This window comes from Zea mays, chromosome 1, assembly GCF_902167145.1.
Source record: "Zea mays cultivar B73 chromosome 1, Zm-B73-REFERENCE-NAM-5.0, whole genome shotgun sequence".
In the NCBI taxonomy this organism is placed as follows: Eukaryota; Viridiplantae; Streptophyta; class Magnoliopsida; order Poales; family Poaceae; genus Zea; species Zea mays.
In genome coordinates, this window is record NC_050096.1 from 235,505,567 (window position 1) to 235,528,806 (window position 23,240).

At 41.4% G+C, this 23,240-nt stretch overlaps 2 protein-coding genes across 6 annotated transcripts; one reads left to right on the forward strand and one right to left on the reverse strand.

The window, feature by feature from the left end:
• Window positions 1-612: 612 nt before the first annotated feature.
• LOC109942132 (uncharacterized) lies at window positions 613-4,147 on the forward strand. Its single transcript, XM_020543595.3, has 6 exons — window positions 613-1,134; window positions 1,219-1,370; window positions 1,575-1,980; window positions 2,073-2,162; window positions 2,285-2,351; window positions 3,350-4,147. The coding sequence occupies exons 1-6, from the start codon at window positions 1,114-1,116 to the stop codon at window positions 3,472-3,474; spliced, it is 861 nt and encodes a 286-aa protein (XP_020399184.3). The 5' UTR covers window positions 613-1,113; the 3' UTR covers window positions 3,475-4,147.
• LOC103643442 (protein EXECUTER 1, chloroplastic) lies at window positions 2,429-22,026 on the reverse strand. Of its 5 annotated transcripts, none has more exons than XM_020546754.3 (12): window positions 20,968-21,812; window positions 18,248-18,364; window positions 15,814-15,879; window positions 15,496-15,602; window positions 14,644-14,722; window positions 13,013-13,723; window positions 9,073-9,178; window positions 8,806-8,972; window positions 8,167-8,241; window positions 8,000-8,092; window positions 7,806-7,921; window positions 2,429-2,615 (listed from the first exon to the last, which is right to left on the reverse strand). In XM_020546754.3, exons 1-11 carry the CDS (start codon window positions 21,457-21,459, stop codon window positions 7,829-7,831), a joined length of 2,106 nt encoding a protein of 701 aa, XP_020402343.1. In that variant the 5' UTR covers window positions 21,460-21,812; the 3' UTR covers window positions 2,429-2,615; window positions 7,806-7,828. The 5 variants fall into 5 exon arrangements, with proteins under 5 accessions (XP_020402343.1, XP_008664851.1, XP_008664852.1 ...); XM_008666629.4 differs by lacking the exon at window positions 2,429-2,615 and adding an exon at window positions 5,679-6,228 and having other exon boundaries at window positions 20,968-22,026; XM_008666630.4 differs by lacking the exon at window positions 2,429-2,615 and adding an exon at window positions 5,679-6,188 and having other exon boundaries at window positions 20,968-21,836.
• Window positions 22,027-23,240: the final 1,214 nt, after the last annotated feature.

Consider the following 23,240-nt stretch of genomic DNA (forward strand, 5'->3'; position numbering starts at 1 on the left):
AAGCAAATCAATTATAATATTATTACTAACAAGCAAACAAATTGTTAGGGTAATAGTATGTATGCTGAAATACCAGCAAATCTTGCCGAAGAAAAGGGAGCACTCATCGAAACAAATCAGATCTACGACATCAGTCGTTTTAGAGTTACTGCAGCAAAAACAGCCTACAAACCCATTGATGGTGACAAGATGATACAATTTACGATTTACACAATTATCAAGCCTGCAAGTAACCCACCACCTACATTTCCTTTATATATCTATCAATTAACTCCATTTGATGAGATTGAATCTCAAATTCAGCACAAGACCAAATTCCTAGGTAACATCAAAAACAACTTCAACAATTCAATTGAACTACATTTTCTCACTGCATTACTACCTATATTCTAACTACATTTTGTTTAACAGATGTTCTTGGAACTATAACCGAGGTAACTGCTTTGAAGATAGTACACATAGAAGGACAGCTCAGCCCCACTATTATTAGAGACGTAATGATAGAAGATCTAAGGTTTGTGACAAACAACTCATCCTAACTATAATTTTTACATATATGTGTGTATGTCTATATCTTTGTGTTTACTAATATATTTCCAACATGATCCACAGCCGCAAAACTCACAAAATCACTCTTTGGGCAAAACGAGCAACATCATTTACAATACAAAATGTGTATGACCCAATTAGCAAAAAGCCAATTCTTGCTCTTTTTGTTGGTTGCCTACCTAAATTCTACAAAGGTAAATACCTACTGCAACTACAAATTTTTATCACAATATACACTTCACACATCACACAAAGAAAAGATATTAGAGATTACAATTCTAAACAATACCAGGTGTTTACTTAAGTGGTGGTGCGGCTTGACATTGGTATTTCAATCCCGCAATACCTGAAGCTGAAGCGTACCAAAATAGGTTAAAAAACACCAAAGTTATTTTTTATTTATGTCATCTTCTATTCACATCACACTATAGTATAACAAAGTATTATGCTTACAGACATGGTGGTGAAACAATTCAGCTGCACCTTCCTACACAACCGGAACATGCACTACAAACCTTCCAACCTCCAACAATAGAACATAAAACTCTGGAGCAACTCCTGACAATGAACCCATATGATTACCCAGTAAGACCAATAAAAATACTACTTCCCATTACTTAACAACTTCACTTTTGTACTACCTAACCTTTCTACTATTATCTTTTTCAGGACACGAGATATGAATGCACAGTGACAGTCACCGAAATAGATACATCAAACACATGGTGGTATCCATCATGCACAAAATGCGGCCGAAAAACAACTCCACATAATACAGCATATTATTGTGATTTGTGTAAATGGGATGGCTACAAATTCAAGTAAGTAATCAAAATCTTCAACATTCATATGGTGAATAAATTAGACATACTGACAACACTTTTTACATAAACAATTCCATTGCTTTATAAACAAATCTAACCATGACATATTACTATTATCCATTGTTATTTACATCACCCAATTTTATAACAACATTCTAAGCATAGATTTTTAATTGCTATCACAATGCCTCTTAATGACAGATACAAGCTCAAATTTCGAGCATCAGATGCAACAGCCATAGCACAAATGTTTTGCTTTGATAACATAGCACGATATATTGTTGGCAAATCTTGCGAAGTTATCTTACGATCTACAAATGCAGCGACACCAATTCCTCCAGATTTAGCTCAGATTGTTTCACTGAAATTCACCTTTAGAGTAATACCAGATGACAGTTCTTTCGATAACCAAGACCAGGTCCCCATTGCCCTTCGCATCATCTCTATAACTGTAGCGCATGGTAGACAACATGCACTACCATTGAAGCCAACCAATATCATAGAAGGTACATCAACACCACAGAACAAGTTACAACTGCAGTTAATCGAGAACTCACCATCAAATCCTTTTCAAAATTTATCCACAAGTACTCCACCACCCATACAGGTTATCATATGACCATACTGAAACACCTTATTTTTCCTGCTACCTAGGTAATGTCTCACAACTAAATTATGTTATACAATATTTACTTTTAGGCTGCAAGGAAGCTAATATATCCACCGCTCAGTAACCCCCTCACATATCAACATACTCCCAAGTCTGATGGCGAAGAAGAAATTACAGAGGTACGTCTCTTCCACTTTGTATAAAAAATAACAACCACAAATATATTAATATATCTATTACTCACTGTATTATGAAAAGTTAGTACATTGACAAGCTAATCCATATTTTCCTTCTGTGGCAGCAAACAATGGACACCAGTCAAATCAAAGGAAAAAAAGTATGCCCTCATTCGAATCTCCTCCAAAAAGGTAACTATATACCTTCTACATGTTTTATCTTAGTAAGCAGCAATAAACTATATTATGATCCTCTATGAATCTGAGATATAAACATCGTATATTTGAGAATCTTGAACAACAATAATACAGTACCTTTTTTACTCCAACCACAAAGTCTATAATAATTGAAACAATTTAGTGCATACATGGCTCAATTTAAATCATACATAACAACAGAAAAAATATATCTGTTTGATTTCTGGTAGCAATGCAGTGAGGTTTGATCGTTGCCTCCTACAAAAAGCATTGCACAATTAAATCAAAGAAATGTAGTAAAAATAACATTGATAATTTGAAATTGTTCGTCATCTAGAGTATTATACTCACCATTTATAGGTAACATGGTCTAAACGTTAATTATACATGTGTACATTACATTCAGTTACAAATTAATAGCATTACCATACGTAATATCATGCCATATTTAAGTGAACCATTATTCCAAGTATCCACAGGTTCATATTACATAACTGCTTTCACCGTTTACTAACAATATATACCAACACACAGCTTAACAATATGAGTACCATACACAAATTCCATGCTGCCATAGGTACTCACAGATTACTGCACCAGATAGAATCTAGGTATCAACTTAGGAATTTCTAATAAATACACCAAATTGGACCTTCCAGAAATAATTCCCAAATTTAAAATTCATGACTATTATTATCCATCTTCCTATCAGGTGCCTACATAAAAAATCAACTGCTACTAATAAGTTTGTACACTATGACTTAAACAAAACAAAACCATACCATGTTCCCTATATCTGTTTTATGTACCATGCACGATACATTTTAAGAAAATACGAACCATTTGATCATAGAAAAAACTTTATTTGTTCTTTACTTTACTTTACATTAAGATACTAACCTGCTCACAAATTATTTCTTATATTCGCATCTACATCAATCTATTCTACCCTAATTCAAACCCACCATTACTTACTACTTAAATATATGTAGGTTCAAGAAAGGAAGCTTACATATCCAAAGCAATGATGACGATGTCCAGGAGAACTAAACACAGATGTTTAGAGCACCAAATTTTCTTGCTTTTGACACGATGTCTTCTACAAACTTTGGTGTAATCCGATCTAAAACGTATTTACCTGCCAAAGTCCCTACGAACTTTCTTTTGATGTAAACAATATATCCATGCCGAAACAAATACTACAACTAGAAAGGCATGTAGCTATAGTTCTGACATGCCATCTTTTGCGATCTTTAGGACCAATATTCTGGTGCCTCAACAAATATGTATATATAACTAGGAATTTGCTATCAACTATGGTTAGCTTACAACCCACTGTAATATAACACATCCAATCTGGACGTGATCCTATATTTGCATATCCCAACTTTTCAGTGGTACAAACATATTCGTGCTTGCATATTTTTTCATTCATATTACATACCGTCTTCTACACATATATTACTAAGATACACATTGCTTATATACACCCACAACATCAATTTACTTAATGTCTATATACATCAAATCAGCTATTCAATTATGTTATAAAAAACTCGCGCAAGGCGCGAGCAAGTTTCTAGTAGGAATAATAGTGCACCGAAACCAGATTGACCATCTTCGTCCACCGCCCACTCGAGCTTGGAAAATCACACTAAAGGCTAGTTTATAAACCCCATTTTTTCAAGGGATTTTCGTTTTCCTAAGGGTTGATTTGGTGACAAAGGGATCACGGGAGGATTGTAGGGGATTGAGGAGGAAATAAACTAATTTCTCCCTCAATCCCCTCCAATCCTCCCGTGATCCCTGGTCACCAAATCAGTCCTAAGAGAAATTAATTCATTTTCTCTTAGAAAAATTAGAATCCCTTGGAAAAACGGTGTTCCCAAACTAGCCCTAAAAAGCCATTAAACCCTCATCATACGAAATTTTGAGGACCACAAAAGTCAAGCCGCTTGCAACTAGATAAACTTCACACTAAAAAATATCAGCTTAGAAAAATCCACAAACATCGGCTTAGAAAATCCACAAGAAACATACGCTGAAATTCCTTGGCTACCATCAGGGCCAATTATTAAGTCTAAACATTGATCGATCATGGTCAAACAAAAATTAATGGTGGATAATTGATGAGTATAATTTATCAGAAAAAGATTGGAAACTTAGGGGTGTTTGACACTGCTATGTGCCTATGTGTTCCACCTTCATCGTGAATCGTGAAGTTGTGACGTATAACAGAAATTCAAATGGTTTTAAAAATATTTTTAATCTAAATAAAAACAGAATAACTTATCTAAAGTTCTTATAAAAGTTTACAACTTTAACTTCACGATTTTCTAAAACTCCTCATAATATGATTTGTCAACTTTACCAAATTTTACGAAGCTAAAACAGTCCCAAATAAGACCTTAAATCCCCTTCAAGATTTCTCGAGATTGGAGGAAAAATAAGCTAATTTCTCACTCAATTCCGAAGAGGATTTAAGTTTCCAAACTAATCCTAAAATCCTAAATCAACCAATTACTTCTCTTATCATGGGCATCATAGGGAGCGGTCACCACCATGCAGTCCGCACCCGCAGGAAAGGAAAGCAACAATCGGTGCCAAGGCTAGGAGGAAAGAGAGGATTAGTTGCTATCCAAGGCTAGGAGGAAAAATAGGATTAGTTGCTATTGTTAGTCCTTAATTCTAGGAGTCGATTGGCTCTAGTCATGTCGGCCAATGGCTATATATAGCCCCTGTACTGAGCAGTTGGAGGGGAGGAAGGAATTATCAAACCAATCTCTCTTGCAATAACTCTCAATCGCCTAGAGCTGCTACCCTAGAACCAAGCCTGCGACAGAGCGTACAACCTCACCGGAGAAGACAGTCCGGGCTGCTACCCTAAAACCAAGCCTGCGACAAAGCGTATAACCTCGCCGGAGAAGACAGTCCATGACATCTCTCAATAAGCACACAGTGTCCAAAGTGAGCGGACAGATGTAACAGATCTTATCTGCCCTTCGTAACACAGCCATTGTAAATAGAGTGTGGAACAAGTGAGGCAGTAGTCTTAGGCAGGCTATCTTTAACAAATTCTCTATCTCATCCCCTATTTAAAACTTGCTGCCTAATCTTTAACAAATTCTCTATCTTATCCCCTATTTAAAACTTCAGTACTTCATGAAGTACTCTGCAAAAAGTATCAAACAATGTAGATGACACATCTACAGTTTCACGTCCCCTGTTTTACATCATCTCCTGAATACAGTCTTGTCTATTGCTGCAGCGACAAGCGACAGCACAGCCTTTTCCTTGCTTGTTTGAATGGGAGCTTAAAAATTAAAAATAGAGTTCTTGCTTAAGAAATGGGCAAGGTTAAACAAACTTAGATATATTAACAAATCTGTGTGGCCGTGTTGGTCTGTATGCCTCTGCTACTGATTGCTGCCACTGTTTGATCACGCTATACAAAACTATTGCTCGTACTAGTTCACTTCGCATGTATGAAAACTGCCAAGATTGCGCTCAAAATCCTAAATTTGGGAGTGCATAAATTTACATCTTTGAGGTGCTTTAGTTCTACTTGCTCTGAGAAACACAAAATCTGGCGGTTTGATGCCTCGGTCACAAGCTGGTGACCTGGTGGACGGAGCATAGCAGAAGCGGAATTGGTATGATGCGCCCGCAGCTCACCCATGTTGGCAGGATGCTATTCCTCTTCCTGCGACTGTGAGCTATTTTCCACCCTCATGGCAGCCTTTCAGAGTGGGTGGAGATGCCCCTTGATTCATGCCAGGCGCCCTCTTCACATCAGAATCTGTCCTCGGAAAATGTAATGCCAGGCAACTCCTGTTGGCTCCAAATGCAACTATGCAAAAATCAGAATGGCCTGCTAACAGGTGCAAGAAATCTAAGATTTATGCATTATGGAGATGGTAAGGAGGTGTAACTTCAGAGTGCAGCAAAAAAGACCCAACGCACAGTATCCCCAGAAAGAGAGCAGGCCTGCCAGCGAGAGGCGTAGGCAGCACCAGGGCACGGCTATAGCTACCAGCATACAGATCGGTACGGAAGCGTAATATACTGCGTCATCTTTGTGGTAGATAAATTGACAAAGCAAAGACCAAAATTACACTCAGATGCTAACTGAGCTAGAGGATCGACTAGCTCCTCCTCTACTTTGGTTCTGGAGAGATTCCTAGTCTAATTAAGTCAAATTAGCCTCTCGTTCTACATGTGGAGTTATGGAGTTCTGAATCGAATCCCTTTCTATGGTTCATCCTAGCTAAGGTTAGCTTTTATGGAGTTTCGAATCGAATCCCTTTCTGTGGTTCATCCTAGCTAAGCTTGGCTTCTATGTTGCTCTACTCCTTTTTATGGCACAAGAGAGAACAAAGTAACATGCCCGCTTAAGGCTTAACAGTGGATGCTGCACGGTAGATATTCAACTACTCATACTGTCATATCCATGGACCGTACACATCGCATAACTCGGTCGTGCCAGGCATGTCTTGCTACAGTAGCTAGTACGTCCTGCCATTGCAGGAGGTACATCCTGCTGTAGAGATACGTCCTGTTGTAGTGATAGATAAGATAAGGAAGTCCATGCCGTTGAGTACGGCTTAGTTGGTATTGTAGCCTATACTTTGTACTTCATAATGCTTGCATGTACGCCTGCACGTTCAGACATGGCTATAGTGACAATGGTATGCTGGCCGCAGGTACAACTACATCCTTAGATGTGGCGACAGTGCACTCTTTTAACCGCAACGTTGTTCATAGCATTTAATGCGATAAACGAAACATTTATCTTGACCGCCCCACACCACATGGCCATCCTGATCATAGGCGCATGTTGTACCACCAGGGACCATGCTGTCCCGAGGGCGTCTTTGGTTGTGGGACCTAGCCCGCTGGGGCCTCGGACCTGGTCGAGTCAAGGACTTGGCCCCTGGCCCAAAGAGCCATGAAGGACCCTGGTAGGCCTGGAGAACTCTAGACCATACGAGGGGCTCAGGATTTGGGCCTCAAAAACCAGGAGGGCCTGAAATATGGTCAGAACATGACATGGCTCCCCAGGGCATGGGCCCCGGGAAGTACGGGCTTAATGCCATCTCCAGCAGGCCGGTGCAAAGTACCGTTTTACACTGTAAATTGCACTGTTTGCAGAGTAGAGTTTGAAACAGGGAGTCTGCTGGAGATAGTCTAATGCGAGTTTTCTTGGAACACATATTGCTAGTATCTGGGTGTATATCTATCCCCACACGCTGAAAAGGCCAAATTTGGATCAATGATGGCCTGCAACAGCCAACAAGCACTACCTCTGAACAAATAGTTGACAAATATTGAAATTTGGCAAGCACAAGAACACACAACAGTAAAATTAAAATATAACAATACTGGAGTACTTTATGGTAGAATAATAATGCCAAACAGTAAACCAGTACCAGATGAAATGCAGTTTACCTTTAACTACTTTTAGATGGGAACTATTCAGGAAGCCTCAACCGTCTAAAGAATTCGAAACGATGAAAATTAGATGTCCAGTAAAAGAAAGCTATCACAGGACCATCTCTGATGAACTGCAAGTTGCAAACAGAAAGTATATTAGAAAGACAATAAGTATAGGACCAAAGACGTGATTTGTTTAGTAAATTCACCTTTCCATCTATTATCAAAAGCTCTCCATCAACCCATCGAGGGTTTTGGAAACCAGGATCTGCAATTTTCCTTTGCCCCTTGTACCTAGCAATCTATATCACATTGATTGTGAGGTTTGATGTCTGCGGGTGAAAACACAAAATACTATTTGGATTATAGAAAATACCACTCCAAGTTCTCTAGGGATAATTCCCTTATGAGGGAGCTGATAGCGTTCACCAACTTTTGCACGGAAGACAACCTAGCAAAGGAACCATAGGAGGTCAGTCTGAGCTACTATGCTTATCAATGACAATTATGCTTACCAATGATATAGCATAAAGTTAGGCTGCGTCAGCACTCTTGGAAAATTTTATGCAACTGAATCGAATCAACAGAGAAGGCTGTTCGGAAATGTGTATGATATGATGACACACTTCTTAACTTGAAGTTAGCGAGTGAAAATTAACATGGGAATATAAAAAATATGTATTACCTACTTCCTCAGATCACAAATATAAGTTGACACGGGTTTGTCCTAAACCAAACATTTTTAACTTTGACCATTACTATATAGATTGGCATTAATACATTCATTATGAAAACTGCTTTATATCATATATAACTAGAGGTAATATACTTTTATTGATATTGCTGGTCAAAGTTAGAAAAGCTTCATTTAGTTCAAACTTAAATGGACTTATATTTGTGATTGGAGGAAGTGTCCTTCTAGAAAGGAAGAACATAAACCAGAAGGCACGTATACTTAGCTACTTACAAACACTATTCCTGTATGGTAATAAGAACCAGGTGAAAGTTATCACACCTGACCAGCTGGCATGAGATTGTCCCCTGTTAATTTTACAGCTTCAACATGCTCATAGAACAATAGGTCACTATGCTCCTCAGATGAACCATCATCCCGCCATTGACCAAATTTTCGTTGCAAACTAAGAATTTCTGAGTCAAATCCTGATGTGGTCACATATAAACCTGCCCAAAGAATATATTTCAGTCAATACCAGAAAGAAAAAAGAAGACAAGATGCACATCACGAAAAGCTCAAGTGGTAGGTACACAATTTGGAACAAACCGGTAAGAGGATCTGAAAATATAGGCATCTGAATACGACTAAAGTGGGTAACTCCATGCAGTTTTTGCTGAACCTTGTTATTTTGCTTGATGCCAAGTTGTAGTATCTGCATCAGATAAGTTGAAATGATACCAAGAAGCAGTTTAAAAGTATTTCATATTGTAAGTCGACAGCACTATACAGAAATTCATCCTCCATTTATATATTTGTGTCGATGTACATGCTAGAATCTGACAATCAACAGCAAACTAGATAATCAAAGGTACATTCAGGATCATGGGGCAACATTATCAAAAAAAGGGAGGGAAAGACCGCTCTCCCGGTATTAATGCCTGGAGTCGGCACTCAAGGATGCACGTAACCCACTGATGGCTAAGAAGAGACCGAAACATTGGTCACAGCCGACAAAATCCCCGAACCCTGGCCTCCCATCACTAACGGGCCGACATCAACCGTCAACTCTACAACAGCCCAACCGGAGAGTGGCGCACAGGACATCGTAACCCGAGAGCGGATGAGGCACAACGAGGAGATTTTTTTAACCAAGCCGGAAAAATCGCCCCCGAGGGGAATCAAACCCGGGACTTGGGGGGTGCTACTCGAAAGCCCTTAACCACTAGGCTAGAGGCCCTTTTGCTTGGGGCAACATTATCATAGTACAACAACAACAATTTAGTCCCAAACAAGTTGGGGTAGCCTATAGTTAAAAACCCAACGGAACCCACAAGTCAAGGTTCGGGCACATGGATAGTTATTTTCCCTGCACTCATATTCAAGGCTAAATCTTTGCGTATATCTCATTCTCATCCTTTCAAGTCTCCTTTTACTGCCCCTTCCCATGTCAACTTCGTTCTTCATCTTCCTCTCTTCTAGTTACTATCACGCCATAGGACCCCACTACACATTGGTGTCACTGGAGGTCTCCGTTGGACATGTCCAAACCATCTCAACTGATGTTGTACAAGCTTTTCTTAATTGGTGTTACCCCTAGCCTATCATTCCGGACTCGATCCCTTCTTGTATGGACACAAATCCAACGCAACATATGTATTTCTGCAACACTTATCTATTTAACATGTCATCTTTTTGTACGCCAACATTTTGCACCATACAATGTAGCAAGTCTAATCGTCGTCATATAAAACTTGCCTTTTAGCTTCTGTGGTGCCCTCTTGTCATATAGAACACCAAATGTTTGGTGTCACTTCATCCATCCTACTTTAATTCTATGGCTAACATCTTCATCAATATCCCCGTCTCTCTATAGCATTGGTCTTAAATAACTAAAGGTGTCCTTAGACACTACTTGACCTTCCAAACTAAAATTTCCTTCATGTGTGGTGCCGAAATCACATCTCACATATTCTATTTTAATATCACTGAGTCTAAAACCTTTGAATTCTAGAGTCTCCCACCTAGCCGAGTTCTATCAACTAGCACTACATCGTCCGCAAAAAACATACACCAAAGCATATCCCCTTGTATGTCCCTTGTGACCTTGTTCATCACCAAGGCAAAAAGGTAAGGGCTCAAAGCTGATCCTTGATGTAGTCCTATTACAATCGGGAAGTCATCTATATCCCCATCACTTGTTCAAGCACTAGTCACAACATTGTTGTATATGTCCTTAATGAGTCCAACGTGCTTTGTTGGAACTTTATGTTTGACCAAAGCCCACTAGATACCATTCCGTGGTATTTTGTCATAAACCTTCTATAAGTCAATGAAAACCATGTGTCGATCCTTCTTTTGTTTCCTATACTGCTACATCACTTGTCCTATTAAAAAATGGTTTTTATTGTTGACCTTCTAGACAGGAAACCAAATTGGTTTAAAGAGATCCTCATTATTCCTCTCAGACAATGCTCGGTGACTCTCTCCCATAGCTTCATAGTATGACTCATAAACTTTGATTATCCCCCTTATTCTTCTAGATCAGTACCAATATACGTCTCCACTCGCCAAGCATTTTGTTCGACCGGAAGTCCGGAAGATATGATTGAACAACTTGGTTGGCCATAAGCTATGTCAACAAAGCATCTCCATACCTCAATTAGGATCAGATCCCCTCACCTTGTTCCCTTTCATCCTTTTCAATGCCCTCCCTAACCTCAAATTCTTGGATCCTACGCATAAAGCGTCTATTAGTGTCATCAAAATAGTTATCCAACAGAAAGGTCGTGCCCCCATTCTCCCCATTGAACAATTTGTCAAAAACTATCATCATCTATACCTAGTCTCATCATCCACCAAGAGGTGCCCTGCTTCATCCTTAATGCACTTAACTTGGTTAAAGTCCCTTATTTTCCTCTCACAAACCCTAGCAATCCTATATATGTCCTCTGCTTCCATCATACTCAAATGTTGGTAAAGATCCTCATATATCCTACCCTTTGCCACACTTAAACTCGCTTTGTAGTCTTCTTTGCTACCTTGTACTTCTCTATATTGTCCACACTCCTGACATGGTACATACATATGTAGCATTTCTTCTTCTTTGTATAGCCCTTTAGACTTCCTCATTCCACCACCAAGTATCTTTAGCTTTCCCTCCACTCCCTTTAGTTACTCCACACACCTCTAAGACCACCTTCTGAATGCAAGTTGTCTTCTCCCACATGTTTGCGCCATCTTACTTCCAAGTGCTCTTCGATGGTCCTTTCTTAAAGACTTCTGCCTTCTCCCCTTCCGATTTCCACCATCTTGTTCTCGCAATCTTGGCTTGTCCATCCCTAAGGGCACACATCTGAAAACGAAAGACCGGCACCACAAGCTTATGTTGAGAGACAACACACTACTCACCTTACAATCCAAGCATGCTCGTTTATCCTCTCTTCTTGTAAGGACTAAGTCAATCTGACTAGAGTATTGGCCACTACTGTAGGTCACTAAATAGAAGTCTCTTCCGAAAGAATTTGTGGGCTATCAATAGGTCAAAAGCTACTACAAAGTCCAAGACTTCCTCTCCCTCCCAATTCTTGCTACCATACCCAAAACCTCCATAAACTACCTCGAAACTTGCACTTGTTATACCTACATCCCATTGAGGTCTTCTATGAAAAGCTTCTCACTAATAGGTAAGTCTTCCCAAAAAAAGTTGCTTGCCACTTATGGTGGCCTACTTGAGGGCATACATGCTAATTATGTTCAAGACCAAATTACCCACGACAAGCTTGACTAAGATAATCCTATCTCCTTGAGTCCACAATATTTTTGAGACTCTTATCAATCAAAACTCCTACTCCATTTCTATTTGTACTTGTCCTTGTATACCAAAGCTTGAAGCCGGTATTTGCCCACCTCAATCGCCTTCTGGCCCTTTTATTTAGTCTCTTGGAGGCATAAGGTATTTACACGCCTCCTAGTCGTTGTCTGAACTAACTCCCTTAACTTACCTCTTAAGCGACCTTACTATTAAACAATTTTATATCATGGTTGTGTGTGTTATGGGCCTAGCATAGCCCAACCCCTTAGGCATATTCGGGTTATGGAACCCTAGGCCTATATATTGTAACCCCTTCACCAATCAATAGAATTATGAATTGTTCTCCCTAACATGGTATCAGCCTTTGTTTCCCCCTAGTTGCCAGCACCTAGAAAAGCAGCTATGGTACACATTCTGCCGAGAAATGGTTGGCAGGTCTTTGCTATTTATCGCAAGGTCAAAGTGGTCCGATTTACCAAATGAATGCAGCTCAGAAGATCCACCAGGATTCAAGCATAAAAAAGGTTATGTTTGATGCTTTGCTTTACCAGTTCATAAAAATACTGAATAGATTAAACAAGAAGTGGTCATTAATAAAAAAAACAGTTGATCCCCGTAGTCAAACAAGACAGGAATCAATGCGGAATTAGATGATTCAATGAAGCAGGGAAGCAATGAAGCACAATGAACGGCATCAAAAGCTAATGCAGCACATTATACAAATAAATTATTTACCGATAGTTTTTTGTTGCTGCCACTCAACTTTACACGATCAAGCTGGACAAAACCATCATAATCCTGCTGATCGGCATGCAAACCAACTGTTTCCTTTGAAGTCTGCCGGGCCTTTCCAGCATCTAGCTTTTTACTGTATTCTTCAGTATAGAAGGAAAATGAGAAGCGATCTCTTTTTTCTAATCTAGCCGGCATTCGTTCAAAAGCTTCAGCAGATGGACGAGAAGCATAGACGTTATTCTCACTGACAAAATCAAATGAAACCAAGGTTTCAATATCACTTTCGTCACCAGATTCATCACCATTCTCTTCTGCAGAAACTGTTTCTGCTACTCCACTGTTATCATCATTATCAACATCTTCTGAAGATTCATTTTCAACTTCATGATCATCATTGTCATCATCTTCCTCTGAAATCTGATCAAAGATATTGATTATGTAGTCATGATCAACATTCTGCATGGGTACCACTTTCAAGATTTTAATCCTGGGAACTGCAGTTAGATCGCTTGACAAGTTTTTCGAACCAGGGCCAGCAGCGATGTTGCTATCATCACTATCTTTATCATCCATGTTTACACTTCCATCAAATTCTTCATGCTTAGACCCTAATGGACTGCTAGATATGTTTATACTGTCAATGCCAAGTTTCTCCCTTAACATGTTTGGCACTTGGTCAGAATCGCTACCATCTGGTTTCAGATGCACTGCCTGAAAAAACATCCCAATTTTCCAGAAGATGGACAGAACTATAACACATTAGCTAAGATAAGAATTTATTTTCATATAGTAACTGTTATTGTGACCTTACTCATAGCTACTGAAATCTTACAGTTAACAATATCAGCTCTTGAAATTGGAAGCTCCTCAAAACTTATACAGGAAATTTGTTCTCAGTGCATGTCAAATACATTTTCCCAATATAATGCGAAGTTCCAAATGCTCAAGTTCAATGTGCATGGATTTATGGCCCTGAGGGAACTAACAGGCAGCTACTATGGGAACACAAAATGTGAAGTGAAACTTATGTTAATACTCAAGTCTGACAGACATGTGCAAGTACGGGCCAGCAATATATAGTCCAGACAGAGAGTTAATGTTTTTTTAAAAAAAATGAGTATGCAATGCTGTCCAATATTCATGCTTGCCATTATCATATTATACCTGTTAATGTAAAAAATCTCAACCACGGGAAGACGACGCTTGTCATTATCATATCCTATACTGTTAATGTAAAACTCAACCATAGAAAGAAGACATCTCCCTAGCTTTTCTACCAAACCCTGTCGGACCATGAAACACACTGAAACCAGCTCACTTCTCAGAAAGGTACCCACATGACATGTGAGCCAGGTACAAAGCCAGGAGGATGTCTTCACAAATGGAGGCTCCATCAACTGAGTTATCACTCAGTCCTCAACAGCAAAAAGAAATAACTAATAAAGGATGACATCCAGAATTTCTAGAGCACATGTGATAACTCAGTATTCTGTTTATGAAATGGGTAACATGTGGTAAAATTGCATGATATCCAAGATGATTTTCATGTTTTCCGACCCAGAATTTCATTGCCAAGATTATTTTAATATTTGCACGTTGATTTTACTTCTATTGAGTGTAAAACATTGTACCTGTAGGTTATATCCACCATTTGCCTCTGCAAAGTATATTTCAAATATAGGGAGACCAGGGCTGTCAGAAGCCAGCTGTCTGAAAATGAAGAGAATTAAGAAGTCATTCAGCATGCAAACAAATATTTCATACAATAAAGTAAAGACATTTTACACTAGTAAAATGAAATCAGCTAAGAGTTACTATAACATAAATAAGCATATGGATCACCAGTACATATATTTAAGAAAGTTTAGAATTATAGTGCTGACAATTAATTTATGAAGCATGTGTGTTACTGTTCAAGCAGCTTGATGCACCATATCACCAGCTAGTAGGAATGATAAAAGGTAAGTTTCTTCTTGCAGTTCTTCATAGAACATTTTAAATTTTAATGATTTATAATTGGCATGCTGAGACTTGCTTTGAGATATTTTGAAAACAAGTGGTTCACTTCTATGAATTCGCAGCCCATTTTGTCCACACAACCCTTCACAGATAAGCTCCAGTGACTGATTTAACTATTAAGTAGCCAGCGCTAACAGACACACCTCTCCTGCTGTACCCATCAATTTCTCTACGAGTAACCTCCTGATGATCAAACCACTACTGATACACACCTTATAACCAAAAATAGCATTGCCAAATGCCAATAGCTTCTTAAGTGCTATAGGACCTAGAGCATACCGCAGTATAGAACCCCATTATCCTAGGCATTTTTTACCAATATTGAAATGTATTCGAGCATTCCATCCTTTAAAACAAAGACAGAAAACATGAAGAGCAAGTCCACTCACAGAATGATCAATCAAACTATAAAGAATCAACAATAATGTTATTATGCACATAATAATATTCAACAAAATTAATACCTTGTATCATAACTTCTTGCCACATATCGACCATGTTCAGCACTTATACGAATAATAAGACCATATGGATCAGACAAATTTCCAGAAATTCCAGACCACCACCCCAGCTGCATGTGCTCTAATGGATCAGGCAATGGCATGTTTCGTTCGGATGGAACAAAATATGATGTAATAGGCAATTGTGAATTACAAAGCATAATCAAAGATTTATTGTTTGAGAAAGAGTAGTAAAAATCTATTAAGTTGGATGCGAAGAGGTCAAAGAAACTTAGATAGCAAGGGACAAACAATATAGAGGAGGAACTCCACGGTACTAACCAGTCCTGCGCCAGCATGATCTCTGATATATGCTGCATCCTTGTAGCGCTCCTCATCTATGGCCATCTGCAAAATCCAAAACAGCAGACAACTATCTTATAAATAACAACTAAAGCCCCTCAACTTGATCATAGACCAAATCAGCTCCTCTACATGAAAACACTTGATACTTGTTCTTCTATAAATCTATTATATATTACTAGCAGTCCTTCTGTTACCAAGGGTGTTGACATATGGCATGGTATAAATAATGCTACTTATTACATCGAAGCATGTGGTACAGCAGCTAAGAGGATATGGTAGGGTAGTGCAAGAACAACATCCACATACATTTAGTCATTTCAGATAGCTGCAAACTTAGCTATTGTTTATTACTTCTTTTAGTCAACTAAGTTGCATTTTTTATACTTATAAGTGTTAAGAGTGTGTGTTCCTATTATATCCATGTATATGTAGTTGGGTTGCCAACCCATTAAGGTTAGGGTTCCCTGGTCTCTATATATGTAACCATCTCCTATGCAATACAACAAGTAGTTCATTATCTTACATGGTATCAGAGAGCTAGGTTTTCATCTCCCGTCCACTCCCAGCCACACCTCTTCTCCTACCTCCAACAGCCGCCATCTGCTCCTGCGTTGTCATCCTCGGGATGCTCATCCTTCCCTCCCAGAGCCGGCCAACACCCCAGCGGTCGGACCTCCCCTCCCCGTGGCCGCCCCTCCCCTGCACCGTCGTCCTCAGCGCCCCCTCTCCATCCATGGAGTCGCCTGCCCCTCTGCTCGGTCTCCATGGCACTCGGCGCCTGAGCTCCTCCAGGGTGCGCGGCCTTCCTCAGCGCCTCTGCTCCCTCCGTCAATGGTGCTTGTGCCCCTACTCCATCGACGCGCCGATCGACGCCATGGCGGGCTCCATCTCCAGCACCGCCCGCCGTCTGCCCAGGACCGACTCACCTTCAGTCACGCGCTCACCTCCCCTACGTGCGCTGCTCTTCCCTCCGCGCGCGAGCCTCCTCAACTCTGGCGCGCTCTCCTCCATCCATGGTGCGTCCCTGCTTCGCCCCTTCTCCAGCATGTGCTCAGCGCCTCCCAGTCGCACCACGGAGCAAACCTGGCCGGTCCTTCCCCTCCCTTCCCCCTTCCCCGAGCGGCCCCCATATCCACCGCCGTCGTGCCTCCCAGCGCCGCCGGCCGCCTGATCCGCTGTAGCTGCGCCTCCCAGCGCCACTGACCGTCTACTCACTTCCTCCCTACCAGCACTGACGCCCCAGCAGCGCCTCCATCTTCGCGTTTCTCCCGTCATTGACGTCAAACCCCCTGCTAGGCCCGGCGCAGGCCCCTGCCAGGCTGGACCGGACCCACTGCCACAGCTAGATCTGTCGTTGTCGTGGCTTTCCCGACCGGATCCACCGCTACCGCGACCTTCCCGGCTGGATCCACCGTCCCTTTGGCCGGATCGCCGTCTTCATGGCTGGATCCTTCGCTGTCATGGCCTTCTCGACCGGATTTGTCATTTGCCGCTTTTGTTCCTCTAGCGGGCACAACCACCTTGACCGGCGCAGACGCGTGCGCTGACGTCGGCCTCCTTGGCGGGGTTCCTCGACGACCGGACGAGAGAAGCAAGAAGGTCCCCAGCCTACTGCTATTGTCCTTTTGTGTCGCCCCGCGGCCCCGTCGATCGTTGATGCTCGAACGTCGACCCCCCCTGAAGAACGAGGTCGTCGTTACGTGTCTCTCGATCACGACCATCTCGACTTCAGCTACCTCGGCATCCAGAAGCTATCATCTACATGGAGTGCACACCGGTCTCTACTCCAACCGCAACATTCACACCCTCACGATGTTGCGACTGCGGGGGATTTCAACCCGTCAACTCCTACCTTCGGCTTCTGCTCCAGTCTCATCGTTTGTGGTGCTCCCGTTGCGACTGCAGGGGGATGTTAGAGTGTGTTCCTATTATATCCATGTATATGTAGTTGGGCTGGCACCATTGTTGGGTTGTCGACCCATTAGGGTTAGGGTTCCCTGGGTCTCTATATATGTAACCATCTCCTATGCAATACAACAAGCAGTTCATTATATTACAATAAGGCCTCCAAAATACCAGTTTAACCATAATTTACTCAATATCTAGTAGTGTGCTTCTTATAAGAAAGTAGTCAAAGTACAACATCCAATCTACATATTTAGAGATATGGATACCGGAGATTAAATCATCTGGAGGCAGACATACTAAAATGTTATCTAGTTTTACTAGAGAGAGTATTCTGCAGCTAAACTTTTAACCATACCAGAGATTCATCCTTTTTGTGTAGTAGGACTAACATTATAAAAGTAAGGCATAATGTAGAGGGGTGTAAATTCAAAATTACAAGAAAATGAAAAAGGTTAGAAATGCTTTTCACCACTAACTACATAAGAAAACAGATATTTCTTACATTTAAGTCCGAGATAGCTCTGCCCACAGCGTCATTTTTTGATGTAGCAGCAATAGCCAGCCTCAGTTTATGAGCAGTCCTGTAGTCTTCTCTATAAACAGCAGCCTGGAGTTGCAACTGAAATGCAACATACATGTATCAAGATATTTGCTATTTTTCAATATAAATTATTGTACTATTATGAAATTTGAAGTGAGATCTGCACAAAATACAACACATACACATGGGTGAACCATGCAAGCAGCAAGTCACTCAAACAGAAGTTCTATCGACATGTACTTCAAAAAAATCTATTTTAACAGCACGTGAGTCGTGACTAGCATCTCAATAGTTTAAAAACCACATCACACATAAGCTCCTAAAACTCTGCAACACTGGCATGAACCAAGGACAATCTCAAAACATTATGCACTAAATTATGCAGTTTTGTAGCTATTGAAGTGTATGAGTGGATTGCCTAACTTCTCTCAAAAGCTTAAGCTTTTAGGTTGAACTAGTTAGTGTCCACTCTAACATGGTATCAAAGTCAAAGGTCTCGAGTTCAAATCCTAGTAGAGGCTTCATTTGTACCTCCACTCCTCTATTTCCACGTTTGTGTCTTCCTCTCTGGTTGTACATAAGTGGGAGTGTTGAAGTGCATAAGTGAATTGCCTAACTTCTCTCAAAAGCTTAAGCTTTTGGATTAAATTGATTAGTGTGTCTACTCTAGCAGTATGAACCACAATAGAGGAAGGCATGTTAGTCATGTGTTCCATTGAAACAGCTGCAATTCCAGCACTACATTTTACTATTCGAGCATAGGAATTCTATGTACAAACAAGAAAAGTCGATATAACCTCCCCCCTAAAAACCAGGTATTATCTTAAACTATGTAATATCATTCAAATAGACCCCGAGGTGGTTTTTCCACCGTGACATATGGGCTTGCTTACCAGAGATGACATGTAGCATTTGGCAATTCTCACTGGCATCTGATGACATCAGGGCCGTCCTGTTTCCTGTCAGGATCTCCTTCAACCTTCGATCGTCCCATTCCTCACGCTCCTCTGCCCATCTGTCCGACTGAGCTGCGAGGTAGTATGGTCTCCCTCATCCACCCTTGGCCATCGACCGTGTTGCAGTGGTAGGCGGCGCTCTCGACATGACAACCGGGGAACACGAGGGTGGCGCCACAAGAGAGCAACATTGTCATTGGCCAACCTCACTTTGTCATGGAGGAGCATTGTTATCAACTCTCCTCTTTGCCACCCACTTTCCACATCCTATCATCATCATGGAGCCCATTGAGGGCTCCTCATGCCAGAGCTCACTGGAGGATTGAAGCAACAACGATGTGGTGAAGGTAAGGGATGCTTGGTGAGGTGTCGATAGAAAGAAGGGTAAATGGGAGAACGGGGTTGAGCATCTGGAGCTCAGAAAAGCCACCACCGCCATCATGGTCTTCGCTAACTCTGATCACTGCCAATGCAGTCTTGCTCTCGCGCTCCAAGTCATGTCCGCCATATCCGTGTGGTTCCTCAACAACGCACAACTTTATTCAACATGCTGGTGCCTTTGGATTTGCACCACAGGTCCACAGCCACTAGAGACGCATGTCAACAGCAAGCACCGATGTGCTGCCATCTACACATCCGTTCGCAGTCCTTCGCCATCACCGTCGCTGTTGCATCTGCCTAAGGTGAGCACATCTGCACATATGCAAGATCCCAATTATCCCTCTCCCTCTCACGCACCACCCAATAGGACCACCAAGAGCACCAGAAAGCCGGTTGCAAATACAAGGGTGTTGGCGACACTGATTTTCTACACCCCAATGAAGAACAAGAGAATGTCATGTGTCATCACTGACAAGCGGGCCCAAATGCCACGGTGAAAAAAACACCTCAGGGCGTTATTTGAACCATATTACATAGATTAAAGTGTACAATCTGGGTTTTTAGGTTGGGGTGAAGTAGACAACATGTAATACGTTAGGGGGTTTTATATAAACTTATCCATACAAACAGAGTAACAAACTTCAGCCAATAGTATGATGCATGATTTGTGTTTTGTGAACATATATCAGGTGACTGGGCTTATCATGAAATGGGCATTTCAATGTTTGATACTGAGAATTGATGTTAAGGCATGTATTGTTGACAACATGTCAACAGTGTGGTGGCAAATAAGTGAATATCATAGGCAGAAAATAGAGTATGTCGATGATTTTAATAAAAGAACCATTTCATCATCCTAGAAGGTCGGTTCAAGTAATACATCAAACAACCAGTTCCATTTGATTAAAAAGGGCATTTACTTCAAAGCAGCCTGTTCAAATTTGAGTGCGAGTTTAATAGCTTTTTCCTGAGTAAAGCTCCCATAACAGTTAATAGCATGAATCTAGTGTGTAAAGTAGCCCTGTTAGGAAAATTTCTTTAGACTCACGCCACTCAAGTAACAATCCTGATGCAGAAGCTAAATAAAAAATGGAAAATGATGTTTACATCCTCATACAATGGTGTGAACCCCTAGCCTATTTCGAGGGGCATTTCAAAGATTAAACTTCCAGGATTGATATCATATAGTAATGAAAATTTTCGTCTTCATTCCACCACGTCTTCGAACTTGCTAATTAGTAAGTGAGGTGGTGTAAAAACTCCAGTGTTGAGTCTTAAGTAAGTTCCGTCCACATTTCAAACATTACTACCATGTAGTAAGTATATATAGTGATAAAAATTTACCTGGAGCTCATCAACGAGACGCCCGCTCTCCTCAATGAGAGCAAAGTGCCGCTTCCACCTCGCCCAGCTCCACTTTCCCTCTTCCTCCCCAACCTTCCTCTCCTCTTCATCCCCATTCATCACCTCTTCCTCGTGAGACCTCCCAACCCTCTTCCCCGTACCCGCCTCCTTAACAGAGGTCGGTGGGGGCCAGTAATTGCTGACGTACTCGCTCCACCGTCGCACGGCACCCTTGAAGGCGTCGTGAAGCATCGCGTCCCAACCCCGCCGGCGTCGCTCGTCGCCGGCGTCCGCGTCCGGACTACGCGCGGAGCAGCAGACCAACGGAGCGCGCCGCGACGGGGCCGCGCCGGCGAGGCGGCGGACGACGCGGAGGCGCCGCCCGTCGAGGAAGTGGCTGCCGCTAGGGTTCGGATCCACCTGCCGCGCGGATAACGAGGACGACGCTGCCGCCGGGAGTGGAGCGCGCGGCGCCGTGGACACGGACGCCATGGACGAGGGCGAGGCGGACGCGACGGCGACGCGATGACACTGGTGGCGGAGGAGCTCGTCTGCTCGTGGACTCGTGGTCGTATACTCGTATTCGTATGTTAGGTACTCGTACTCTTGTCGCGTGTGGCGTGTGTTTGATTGATGAGGCTCGCCGCTCGCGCGTTGCGGCTGGAGTCGTGCTCGACCTCGTCTCTCGGGTGGATTAGAACGAGGCCAGGGGATGATAAGACTCGCCGAGAGGCGAGAGAGCAGACGGCCTCCGTGAGAGGCCGTGACAGACAGGTGGACCTCGGAAGGGGACAGTTGTTTTTGGGTCTACGCCGCCATGCGCTTGTGGCGGCGTCGGCCGCGTTGCGACCGAACTTTAGGGGGCGTTCGGTTACTTGTATGGGTGAGCCTGGCTCGTATCTAGTGAGCCTGGCTCAGACTGGACTGGCTGAGTGCATGCAGTATAGCGTGTTTGGTTGTGTGTATGTGGCCAGTCTGGTTCACAAGAGATGTTGTTTGGTTGCTTGCATGAGTACATGGTGCATGAGTTAAAAAAATTTAAAAAAATCTATTAATAGACACTAATTATATGGTAAATTGCTTAATAGATACTAATTACATGTTAATATACACTAATTATATATTAATCTTAATCACGTAATTTCTTTATTTGAAATATATATAGTATGAGTGGTCTAGTTTCGTTCGCAAAAATGTCAGGAACGCGGATATGAAATCGGTTCGGTGATTAAATCTTTTAATTAGACGATATAATGAAAAAACCAATTAAAAACGTGTCTCGATATGCGTGCACGAGTAAAGAGCTGGCTGAGCGGAGCCTGGCCGCGCGCGTGCGGCCACGCGATGCGTTTCTGCCGGGCCTGGCTCGCGGCGCTTTAAGTTCCGTGCTAGCCTGTCTCGTGCGATACAACGAACCAAACAAACACTACTTTTTGCATGTGTAGATGCAGCTGCACCACCGGAGAAGGCAACCAAACGCCCCCTTAGCGGCTTTGCATACAGCCTTTCTTTTTCTTGTGCGTTGCTTGCGGCCACGAAAATGCGGGGGCCACGGGCTGGGGCACAGTCTCAGACAAGGTTTGAGTAGTGTCGGTCACTCGTACAAACTTTATGAGACTAATAAAAATAATTAGAACGTGACAAAAGACGACTAAAAGATTATATGGTACAGTCCTGAGACCTTGATTATCAATGTAATTAATAGACAACGTATATAAAAAATCGTGAAAAGATAGACTCTCCGCGAAGAACTTGTCTCTTATATCCTTTTCACTTAGCTCCTTAGAGACTCCTCAAGATATCCATATTAAATGTGGTTATACATGTCCTATACAATAATAAATCAAATCTTCTACTTTGTATTAGCTTTAATTATCATTCAAAGCAAACTTCTACTCTATTTCTATAGTGTTAAGTTTTATTATATATTATAGTGGCGGTCCAAGATTTGAAGGATGAGTATTCAAAATTAATAAAGGGTAAATTTTTTGATATATATAATATTGTATAAGGTCTAACTATTTGGTACATATAATACTACAATATATTACATATTTACATTACACAATTTCGTAGCATACACATGATATATATCAAATAAAATAAAGTCTTAGATAAGCATAAGACTGATAAAATTGAAATTATTCAATACTAATGATAATGAAATATATGAAGGATACTATTGTATCCGAAATTCTACATATTGATAATTTGCATTCTAGTAACTTCTTCATTGTTGCAAAAATAAATTCGGACTTGTAAATTATATTTGT